This window comes from Temnothorax americanus, unplaced genomic scaffold (genome assembly GCF_048541705.1).
Source record: "Temnothorax americanus isolate GAGA-0224 unplaced genomic scaffold, ASM4854170v1 Scaffold133, whole genome shotgun sequence".
NCBI lineage: Eukaryota > Metazoa > Arthropoda > Insecta > Hymenoptera > Formicidae > Temnothorax > Temnothorax americanus.
Genome location: NW_027509268.1, coordinates 111,528 through 124,536, shown reverse-complemented (window position 1 = coordinate 124,536; position 13,009 = coordinate 111,528). Strand labels below are relative to the sequence as shown.

The following is a 13,009-nucleotide window of genomic DNA, read 5'->3' as shown; positions in this document are numbered from 1 at the left end:
TCATAATATTCCGCTGCGTGCCCTACGAGCGGAGATATTGCGACGCAAAGTCCAAATGTGAAAATTTATTTTTAAGATACGAATACGTATATACTTCTAACGCCGACGTCTTATATGATGACGTCATAATCAAAAACGTCACTTTCACTTTTTCGACACTGGTGGCAAGCGGTTCTGATTATACAATATAATTATATACGAGATACGGTTATACATATACATAAAATACCTGAACGCAATTTTATTTTTTATAATAAAACAATACGAATGCATTCATCTCTAATTACTTTTCAATTATTTTTATTGTGTGTATCATATATATATATATATAGATTATATAGAGACATTATTATATATAGAGATTATTATATAGAGACATTATATAGACATTATTATATATAGAGATTATATAGAGACATTATATAGAGACATTATATAAAGATTATATAGAGACAAAGATTAAATCCTGTTGCTCTCAACGTTTGCCTCTGCCTCTGCCTCGTCTACCCCAATGGTAATTGGATGATGACAATTTATATAAGAAGGCCATGAACCTTTCTTCTTGCCGTCGTATCCCCGCGGCTCTGCCTCTTGGTCTTCAAACTGTAAAATAATAAAATTGTATAAGAAATTTTATGAATTAAATACATATAATATGAATTAAATTTTTTATATATAACAAGAAGGTATTTATTAATTTCGATTAAGATGGTATGTTTGTTTGTTATTGCGATAAATGTTACCACATGCCTCAGTGGTCGAATTGAGGCGACGCCTGCACGGATAGCGGGAGGTTCCAGGTTCAAACTCTGGCTGGGGTAATATTTTTCGCAATCGCAATCAAATTATTGGCGGAATATATCATGAATATGTCATTACTTTTTGTTAAATATACATAATATTAATATTACCTTGTCTATCATCTTCTGCATCAAAACGAGCAGCGGCACGATCGGCGACGACGGGATCAGCGGCGACAGGTCCGGCGACAACGGGACGGGCGGCGACGGGACGGGCGGCGACGGGACGGTCGGCGACGGGACGGTCGGCGACGACGAGACGGTCGGCGACGAAACCGGCGGCGACAGGTCCGGCGGCGATGGGACGGTTGGCGACGGAACCGGCGGCGACAGGTCCGGCGGCGACAGGATGGTCGGCGACGACGGAACCAGCGGCGACAGGTCCAGCGGCGACGGAACTGGCGGCGACAGGTCCGGCGGCGACGACAGAACCGGCGGCGACAGGTCCGGCGGCGACGGGACCGGCAGCGATATCGGTGACTGATTTTTCTTCCAATGATAATTCTAGCTCAAAATCGGCGAAATCGTTATCATCTATATCCATCTAAAATAAAATAAAAATAGCAACATTGTAATTATGTGAAATATATATTGAAAAGACAGTACTTACCATTTATACTTTCGCGATTTCTCTCAGTATGAAACGGTGGTTTCGTTGGCTCCTGCCTCTAACCGAGGACAATACGGCCAGTATTTGCCATCATATATATATCAAGATATATATAATATCAACAACCTGTTCACCGTTCTCTGGATAGAATTGTAACACTGCTCTTGCGCTTCTTGACAGACATGCATACAACGTTGATAAGAAACGATATAAACGTTTTGTAGGATTGTGCAAAGTTTTGCTTGCATAGCACAACCACAAGCGCAGAAATACTGACAGCCCCATCAAACGTACCAGCTTTAAATGGCAATCCTTGACCTAAAAAATAAAATAATGTATTAATATGATATTATGGCTACGGTCAACGTGACACTACAAATGCTTTGAAGCATTCCTCTTCTCTTTTCTTTCAATGAAAAAAGAAGGAGAAGAAGAACGCTCCAGAGCATTTGTATCACGTTGACCGTAGCCTATACATCAAGATATATATATATATCTTTCAGCAACGTGCACAACTTTATTTGAGGTTATAATTGGGTACAACATTCATCGCACGATACTTTTATAATTGCAAATCGGAAACGTACCTCGAGTTCAGCTCTTCTGCGATCAACGAAGTCGGGATCGAACGTGTCAGTCGTCACTTTCTGCCAAGCGTAGAGAACCTTATTTTCCGGTAGCGATAGTAACACGATGGGTGCGTTCAGCCGATACTCCGCTAGCCTAGCAATCGTGAGCAGTCGCTCGTTTCCTCTCCTTTTAATCCATTGGGTCAAAGGAGAGGAAACGAGCGAAAACGAGCGACTGCTCATGATTGCTAGGCTAGCGGAGTATCGGCTGAACGCACCCAATGTAGGGATACGAAATCTTTAGATAAGCACGAAGCAATTCAATTCAGTATATCGCCGGCACAATTACGGTGTTACTGCCGTTTCGCGTACGCGCGTATGCGCGCGTTGTCGCACCTTACCTCGCGACGCGTAATAAAGAGTCACACGATCGGTCTCGCTCCGCGTGTACTACCGTGTCTCTCGATCGATCGAGATAGGTTAACTGATCAGATGATGAACTGACTGACAGGATAGCGCTCTAAACGAACGCACTGTCTGCACTGCACTACACTGCGACACTAACGCCGCTAGCCGCCAGTGTCGAAAAAGTGAAAGTGACGTTCTCTGTTTGTTACATGTATGTTATAAAGAAGAGCGGTCGACGTAGACGACGTATCTTAATAAAAAATTTTCACATTTGGACTTTGCGTCGCAATATCTCCGCTCGTAGGGCACGTAGCGGAATATTATGAGAGAAACCCCCCCCCTAATTGGACCCCAAGCTATCGATCAAGCCTACTTAGAACTTGATCCGTTCACTCGTTATCGAGATCTCAACATCTCGGGTACTCGCAACCCGTCGCGTCGCGTAAAAGAGTCACGGTCGGTCTCGCTCCGCGTGTACTTGACGCGAGACACTACCGTGTCTCTTGATTCTCTCCCAGTTTAGTCTGAACTGTCTCTTTCAGCTTTTTTACCTCCTCTCCAGTTTCACATCCCATGATTATTACTCCTTTGTTTCCTTTTTTTAATTTCGTTATTCCAATTGCCATATTCTTTATATCTACCTTTTTCTTAATCACTTTTTTCGTGTCTTCACTCTCCTGTTGCACTTTCGGCTTAACAATTATAAGACTTTCTTTCTTCTTTTCTTTAACCGCTTCACTGTAGCTTTTTTGCGTTCCTGCCTTCGATCCATACTCTATTCCCTGTATTATTTTCTTCAAGTTTTCCAGCTCTTGTTTAACATTAATTAATTCTTCATGAACTACCTCCTTAATCATTATTTTAATTTCATTTTTACGCAGCGTTTCATCTTTTATTTCTTTGACAGTTCTTATAATCCAGTCTACTTTTATATCCATGCTTGATCCTTTACTTCCACTGCTCAATGTTGTGAACGCTCCTGTAGATCCTGTAGATCCTGTAGATGATGTCCTGTCTCTTCCTGCCGCCGGCACCTTCTCACTATCAATTACGAATTCCTCAAATGGGCCTTTACACGGCACGTACTCTTAGTTTCTATCGATAATTTTATGCTTACTTACACATCCTGGATGGTAAAAAAGCTTTGGGCAAATTTTACATTTAACGGCTCTGCTCTTAATTGCCTTCCTACATGCCGAGCATCGATACTCTGCATATTCTTCTTCCATGCTGATAATTACCGGCCGAAACCGTTAATATCAGCGTAATCGATCATTCACCTGTGATCCACTTCCACACGTCAGCACTATTGTTGTGAGAGAGTCACGCATCAACCAATCAAAGCAGCTCATGCGGATCACGTAGGCGCCACTCAGAAAGCCTCATGCACAGTGCAGAAAGTGAGGTACAGAAGGAGCAGATCGACAAGGTAAGCGCATGCGCAGCATCGGCCAACGTGCCGCACGGGTAATTCCGAGAATTACACGATGATTCCAAGAACGAGGTTAGAATCAGAAATGAAGCTTGTCACGAAAATACTCGGAATTAGGTGGCAATCTCCGAGAAAGCGAGCAAGGCGCGTGGCAAGCAACAAAAGCTTTGCATAAATCTGCAACAAAAAGGCCCGGAGGCAACTCACGGCAGAAAACAGATCAAATCAAAGCAGGAGCAAAAATACAGCGTGACACAACCGATACTTACGAGAGAGAGAGAGAGAGAGAGAGAGAGAGAGAGAGAGAGAGAGAGAGAGATGATATGATATGATATGATTTATTTATGCCCAAGCATAGGCTAAAGGGCAAATACAGAATAATACAAATAACAAAATTATACATGCTCTCTCTAGCACATGTGAGTTCACAAAGCATGATAAGTGAGACATAATAAAAAATAACAGCGCAAATTAAGTAAGCGCGCAACTTAAAATAAAAATATGTACATTATACTAAAACTAACTTACTACTAACGCAACTAAGAACTAGCGCAATTTAAATCTAACAGAATAACGCAACGTAAACAAGAATACTAGAAGAAAAAGAATACCAAAGAAATACAAAAATAGGAAGTACGCAAAAACCAAAGAAGGAAGGAACAAAGACACATCACTCCGATTCAGTTGAAAGCAAAAACATGCGAAGTAAGGTCTTAAATGATGTGAGAGACGAAGCTGATGTAACTGAGTTAGGAAGAGAATGCCAGAAGTAAATGGAAGAAAGCTGAAAAGAATTTCTGTAGGTGACGGTTCTATGAGCAGGAATGTGAAAAATTAGAGTAGATGATGAAGCGAGCCGGTCAGACTTCCTTAGAGTAGGATCAGGGGAGGTAAAAAGTTCACGCAGGTAAGATGGTGAGCTCATATGCAGGATACGATAAATCTGGCATCCAAGAAAGTAGTATCGTCTGTTTTCAACAGAAAGCCACTTCAACCTACGTCTATATGGGGTGATATGTTCATCACACTTAAGGTCATAGATAAACCGAATACAACAATTGACAAGTCTCTGTAACTTGATATTTAGTTCCTTGGTCAAACCATGGTATACGAGGCAACAGTAATCAATATGCGGCAAAATCAAGGTTGTAACGAGCTTAATCCTGAGATTGGTGGAAAGAGAGTTTTTGTTATATTTCAAATTGTATAGTGCATGATGGACCTTCTGCGAAACCAACGAGATATGCTTCGTCCAGGATAAGTTGGATATGAAGATGACACCCAAATTCCGTACCTCACTCACAAATGGTAAAGACGTATTGTTTACAACGATAGGTGGTATACTGCCAAGATCAATATGTCATTCACATATGCTTGACTGCCAAATATGATGACCTTAGATTTGGCAGGATTTAGCTTAAGTCCGTATATATTAGCATAATCAAAAATAGCATTAGCATCCTTAGTGATTAATTCTAGAGCCTGAAGAATATTAGCAGGTGAACACAAACAATAAATCTGAATATCATCAGCGAAAATCATATGAAACACATAACGTAAAATTTTATATATATCGTTAATATACAAAGAAAACAGCAGAGGACCAAGCACCGAACCCTGAGGAACACCAGAAGAAGTGAGTATCCAGTCGGAAAGATTGCCAGCGTCGTCTATGACCGCCTGAGAACGGCCAGTTAGATAAGAGAAAATCCAGTTTAGAACGGCATCTGAGAAACCGATCTCTTTAAGTTTGATAAGCAATAGTAAATGGGGAACGGTGTCGAATGCTTTGCTAAAATCAAAAAGTATCAAAATAGTGATAAGCCCTTCATCAATCCCCTGTTTTATATCATTACAGATACGTAGAAGTGCTGACTGCGTGTTATACCCCGGGCGATATGCAGACTGTCTTGGATTTAAGATGTTGTGTTTATTTAGATAGTCAACAATCTGTGAAGCAACTATCCTCTCTAATAGTTTAGACAGTTCCGGCAAATTCGCTATTGGTCTTGTATCCGACGGGGATAGCTCTGTACGAATTTTAGAGAGAGAGAGAGAGCGAGAGAGAGAGAGAAAGATTGATTGATTGTTTTTTATTATGCCATGGTCGAACGACTTTTAGACAAGAAATGTACAACGCAGAAGAAATAAAACACAAAAAGGCAAAACAAAAATTATAGACTAAAGCAAAAGTGCGTGCATGCTCACTCTCTAAAGGACCAGAGATTGAAGCGCGCTGAAGCATGCTGCTCGCCCCCACGCAGGGTGCAAAAGAAGTGAACCAATACTATAGTTTCACAAACTGAAGACGCAAATCGCAGTGATAATGATACGATCTTAAGACTAGATGAAATTTTGAACAATATATATACAGTGAACAATAACACAAACTAAAACTAGATCTGATTCAGGAACTGCATATATATACAGACTATGTTACGCTTAGACTAGATTATACTTGTACAATAGGTAGCCCCGAGACAGAACCATGATCAGAACCCAGCTCAAGCGAAAATAAGTGATCATGGAGCTTGCCTTTAAATTCATTGAGAGACGATGAAGACACCACGCCGGCGCCGGTAGGAAGAGAATTCCACAAATAAATTCCCGCGAGGTGGAAAGACCTATGGTAAGTCTCAGTTCTGTGGTTAGGTATATGAAACGTATGCGGCAATGCCAACCGTGACGAACGCTTAATCGAGGGATCAGCTTTTGCAAAAATATCCAAGATATAGCTTGGAGACAAATCCCTCGATATTCTATACATTTCAACACCAAGGAAGTACAAGCGTCTGTTTCTCACAGACAGCCACCCCAATTGATGTCGATAAGGCGTGATATGTTCATCGCGTCTCAAATTAAAAATGAACCGTATTGCACAATTTATAAGTCTTTGCAGTTTAGTATTAAGCTCATCGGTGACATCGTTGTAGATAAGAGAGCAATAGTCCAATAGAGGCCACACCAATGCAGACACGAGTTTTACGCGCAGTTGAAATGACAAAGAGTTCTTATGAAATTTCAGCTTGTGCAATGTGAAGTGTACCCTCCTAGAAATATGGGAAACGTGGCTTTTCCAAGAAAGATCTGAGCTCATGATGACTCCCAAGTTTCTTGCCTCGTCAACGTACGGAATGGAGATGCCATTGACTGAAATAAGGGGCAGGTCTTTGAGATTCAATTGCTCCACGTAGCCCCTGCTGCCTAGTATTAAGACCTTGGATTTCTTGAGATTGAGAGACAATCCGTTCACAGTGGCATACTCAGAGATAACACCTACGTCATGTGCCACGAGCTGCAAGGCAATACTCAGCTGGCTAAAGAGGCACTTGCGATAAATTTGGGTGTCATCAGCAAAAATCAAATGCTCAGTAAACCTTAAAAAGGCACCTATATCATTGATAAACAGAGAAAAGAGAAGCGGTCCAAGTACGGATCCTTGCGGAACACCAGCAGTGACGGATAGCCAGTCGGAGAAAACACCCTCAAGGTCAACAACTGCTTGAGAGCGACCTGAGAGGTACGAAAAAATTAGTTTGAGAGCTAAGTCAGAGAATACCAATTTCCTGAGTTTGGTTAGTAGCAGAAAGTGGGATACAGTGTCAAAAGCTTTGCTGAAGTCGAAAAGGACCAGAATCAAAACCTCACCCACATCAACGCCACTCCTAATGTCATGAGATAGTCTTAGAAGGGCAGACTGGGTAGAGTAACCCTTGCAATAACCAGATTGACGATCATCTAGAATATTATGGGAATTGATATGGTCCAAGATTTGTCGGTGCATGATCCTTTCAAACAACTTAGAAAGTTCACACAAGTTGGCTATAGGTCGCGTATCCGAAGGAGAGGTAGGCGACTTGACTTTAGACAGCGGGCGCACTATGGTTCGCTTCCAAGGAGACGGAAAATAACCTAGATCGAGACAGCAATTGAAAAATGAGGTCAAGAGATTACCAATGTGGGGCAAAGCCAAAGCAATAGCGAACAGTGGTAGTTGATCATGGCCAGAGGCAAAAGAAGCAGACGATGTTGAAACCATTAGAGAGCATAGAGTGTCGTGCGATATATAAGAAAAACAGAAATGTGGTTCTTCAGGTACAGTGGAAAGAATAATATCGGAAAACTAAGATTGTGAACAAGGAGGGTAACAGTTTGAGATAGAGGCGTAGTGGGCATTCAAAAGATCACGAAAGAAAAAATTAAGAGGTGAAGGAAGAGGCGACTCGATTAGACCCAGATTGGTGAGTTCACGCCATATTTTAGACGGATCAGAAATAGTGCTCAACTTCCCCAAATGATATTGCTCTCTGGCCTTTCTCAACTCCACCGTGAGATTATTCCTGAAGAGCCTGTAAATGTGGAAATCGAGGACATTACCTGATCTACGCGCGGCTTTGTAGAGCCGGTTGCGATGCCGAATTTCACGAACAAGATCGCCGGTGAGCCAAGGCGCTGGCGGACGGGTTACGCAAAGGTATGGATAGGAGCAAATGAATCCAAGCTGGTGGTGATGTCATTAGTAATAGTACTTAGGAAATCCTCGATATCCAACTCATCAGGACTCGTGTGGCCAAAATCCTCGGAAAAGGATGAAGACAGTTTAGAGATGAGACTTTCAATAAACCCCTGCTTATCGAATTCCCTGTAGGAACGCCGAATCAAAGTACGCTTTGCATAGGACGGAAAAATGAATGAGTAAGTTAATTCGATAAGATCATGACCATTGATGAAAGGAGCGTCAGACTTGCGAAATGATGAAACCTTGTCCAATTTGTCGACTACAAAAACATCTAACCATGAGTTAGAAGAACTGGTATGGTAAGTCGATTGCGACTCAACAATATTCAGCGACAATTGTGATACTGTGTCCCTTAAGTGATTTGATTCATATGCGGAAGCAAGAAGATTACAGTTCAAGTCGCCAGTGATAATGATGTTTTTGTAACTGTGCAAGAACACCGTAATCGCATCAACATAAATATTAAAATTTCTTCCCTTTGGTCTACGGTACATAGAGGTGAATAAAAGAGGTTCGCGTGTGCCGCCGCGAATGTCCAGAATAATATACTCCGGTTCATTGGAAAAAACAGAAGGCGATGACGCCAGAACACGCGCCTTTAGCGTCTCATGTATGTAGCAAGCCACACCACCCCCCTCCCTAACCCCTCTGTCAACACGCAACAAATAGTATCCGGCAATTCGTACTGTATCATCAGAAATATGCGAGTGAAGCCAAGTCTCGGATACGGAAACAATATGGAAAAAATTAGACGCTAAGAGAGCTTGAACTGATTCAAGATGGGCAGGAAGTGAGTTGGCGTTAAAATGAGCTACGCGGAGCAGAGAAGAATCACAAGTTGAATCATGCCGAGCGATCAGAGGTAATGGACCATCAGGTCGGACCCGTCAAACGATCTTGGCAAGATCAGTATCTGAATCGACATAAGTAACAGGCTCGCCGTCAGCATGTCTCACACATATCCTGCCATTCCTTATCCAGACATACTTATATGACTTCTCTTTGGCGATACTCTTAGCACGCTGAAGCATGTCATAAGCACTCTTTGTCAAGAATTCATTGACATGAATAATGCGATCCGAGTTACCACCGCACACCTCACTCGCCCTAAGTATGCCCCTTGCTCGCTTCTTGATAATAACCGCGTCGCGAACGGCATTCGAGGACAGGGTGACAATCACCGAGCCTGAAGATGTTGAGGATGAGGAAGACTCAGACCGTGACCTCTTGACAACTCTAGCACCAAGAACGTGACATGCCAGGTCAGGAACACCCAACGCCGTCAACACGTTTCCCGCGAGCCGGGATGGAGAAATTGGTAGTGCTGACGGGAGACCCGATACCATCAATTCATTCCCATTATGGGATTCGTGAAAAGATTGAGCAGACTTAAGGTCATGAATTACACGAGTGAGCTCGGCGCTGTCTTGCTCGAGTTTAGCTATGCGCTGACTATTCTGAGCCACGGAGTCAGTGAGACGATTCAAGTGATTTAGTTTATCACTTAGTTCTTTGTTTGTGCGTTGCTGACTGTCGATGAAAGCAGACAGCTTGGCATCTGACATTTTCATCTGCTCAATCAATCCACGCAAAAGATCGTTGGTAGAGTCGTGAACAATGTCATGCACAGTGTCATGCCCGGCTAGCTGCGCTCCTTGAGACTGCGACTGAGGCAGCGACCGAGTGCCAGTGCTAACGGGCGTAGCCATAGTATCAAAACTGGATGATTTTACGATATTTTCTACCTCAGGTGTAAGAGGTAAACTCAGAGAAATAGACAACGCTTTGCAGCAAGTGTCAGCGTATCTGGTTACAGAATATGATTTGACACAACCCGGATGAAACACCCGCCTGCACTCACACTCAACGAAGGTAGTCGCGATTGACTTCTTACACCTAGTGCACGCACGCTGCATTCCCGTCGGACAAGCAAGCAGTAGATCACACGCGAAAACGCAGAGTTCAACGTAAAAGTTGCAGTGTATAAATCGCGAGTAGAGCACCACGCAAAAGCAGTCACCGAATTAGCACGCGCAACAGATCGACACGCTCGGGCGCATAACAGCCAATCGGAAGACACTAGTAAGCACGCGCCCGAGACAGCTTATAGCCAGAGACGATTGGTAGTGATGGACACGTGCGCAGCAGTGAGTCACAATTCACAATCCCGCAAGCACCTCGCCCCGTAAAGCCGCCAATCAGCAATCACTCGAATAACATGCCAGGAAACAGCAACAAGATGGAGAAGGTTGGCAATGATGGGCGCAAGCGCAGCTGTACTCGATATCACGCCTCTATCGATCGACAATTGTCAATATCGACGCTCGGCTCGATGGCTCGCAAGAACAGCAGGTGCAGGAAGAACCAGGCAGCAGGCACATGCGCAGAAGAGGACGACGTCCTCCATGAAATGATTCTCAAAAACTGTATTGAAATAATGAGAAACATTCGTCACGCAAATGCCAAGAATCCGGCGACGGCCCGACGCGAAACGATAACGGCTCGTAACGAGCAGCAAAAAGACTTGCTTACACCTGCAACAAAAGAGCCCGAAGGCAGCTTACGGCAGAGATTGTGACAAGAGCAACACAACGGACGTGCACACCGTACTCACCAGAGAGAGAGAGTAGATACTCTGTGAATTCTCTCACTTTTCGCATGTTTACCTCGTGAAAAATACGTAATAGGACCCCAGAATATTTTCTCCCTCTCTATAATTTTCCTATCAGAGGGACTTGTACGGGTCCAACTCGCAAATATGTTGCATAGTTAGCCACATATTTATCAAAAACCTACGCAATATTACCGGTACAAAATATTTATTATGCGGTTAAATCGGTCATATTCGACCATATGATGTAAGCCCCGCTCCCATGTTGGATTCCAATAGTTTTAATATTTTCAATGTAAATCCAATTTTATTCAGATATTGCAACAAATCCGATATCAGTTATGTCCGCATTAAACTCGTGTTTTGCTGGCAGAACATGTCGATATAATCTGATAATAGATAATCGTCAGAAACTGTCATTTCGTACACATTTAAATGGAATGCATTATGTAAATAGTTACGAATTGGCAGATTCTACTGGTTCTACAGTTAATCTGTCATTATATTCGTTATATTTTTGTTGACATTCCATTGACAAAATGTGCAGCAGTCATTTTCAGTTCTCAACAGATTTGGCTATTCACACAACATGCGCACGCGCTTTGATCGTGTGATAATATAGGTGTAACTTTATTAATATATATATATTAATATACATATATATATATATATATTAATAAAGTTATAATGTGTGTGTGCGCACGCGCGTTGTGTATGTGTGTGTGGAGTTATTATGGATATGTTATTGAAAATTCGCGATTTTATCTGACTTCATAAATATATATTATATCATTATTATAATGTTCCTTAAATATGCAACATAATAACTGTTATAATTATGCTAAAGTTTTTACTAATTCTATGTTCTTTTAATTGTTAGAATTTTTTATATATTTGTGTTATAATTACAATTTGTATTATATATTTATGCTATAATTACAAGAAAAGTTTTATATTTGTATTATAATTACACAACATGTATTATTACGTATGTTATTATCTATCTATCTATATACATACATACATACATATACATACATACATATACATACAGATACAAAATATCAAGAGAAAAATATTTATAGAATTTTGTTTTTCTCATTATAACATTATCTCATTTATAAGTGTCCTTCTCGATTTTAATAACTCTTAGTTATAAAACAGTTTAAAATAAAAAACATGTGCTTTCTTAGTAACAAATAAGATTATGTTACACAGTTACAATATGTATGAATATATTTAAAAGCTGATATTCATAATCGTATATAATTTTTAGTCTTTTATTAAGAATATAATTATCTATAAAGAGATATACATTCAGCAAATAGTTATTCAGCTGTTCGGATAAATATTTCACAAATTTCTGTTTCACAAATCCATGTTTAAAAAATGTTTTTGTTTACCATTTATTTTGTATCTTCTCTTAATTTTTTATTTATTTTATAAGAATTAATCCGCGCGTATTAATCCGTATTAATCTTTAATTATAAATCATAAATAAATAATTATCAATTTTTTAAGCAAAATTTTGATTTTACACACAATAAAAATTTTCTATCAACTAATTTGACATAATCTCGTATAAATTTGTTAATCTCGTATAAACATCATTAAAAACATTTTCAATTATTTATTCAAAATTTATTAAAAAATTTATTATGGATGATTTTTTGATCATTATACAGGGTGTAACAAAAAAATGGGGACACACTTTGTGTACGAAAACTCATCGGTTTCGCAAAGGTCTCCGCCCACAGAACATCTATTTACGGGCATACGATACGCCACGCTTTAGGAACTTTACCTCCACTTTGCTCGCCTATACGCAGAACCAACCATAATCGGACGGAGTATAGGGAGGGTTGATATAAGTAATTTGAGTATAGAATGCATGTCCGCTGAAGTATCGTTTCTGTGCTACACGGCTGTGAAGTTGTCTAATTACCTATGTAGGTAAAAATACCATGCCATTTCGGTTAAGGATAGGGAAAAGTTTTATTTGAGAAAGCAGGTTAGAATTAAAAATCAGACACGTATACCAAATTTTGAATCAATCGGCC

The 13,009-nt window shown here is 40.8% G+C and overlaps 1 protein-coding gene across 1 annotated transcript; it reads right to left on the bottom strand.

Annotated features, from left to right (window-relative positions):
• Window positions 1-9,225: 9,225 nt before the first annotated feature.
• On the bottom strand, window positions 9,226-10,047 carry LOC143894256 (uncharacterized). Its single transcript, XM_077400400.1, has one exon. It carries the CDS (start codon window positions 10,045-10,047, stop codon window positions 9,226-9,228), a length of 822 nt encoding a protein of 273 aa, XP_077256526.1.
• Between the last annotated feature and the right edge of the window lie 2,962 nt (window positions 10,048-13,009).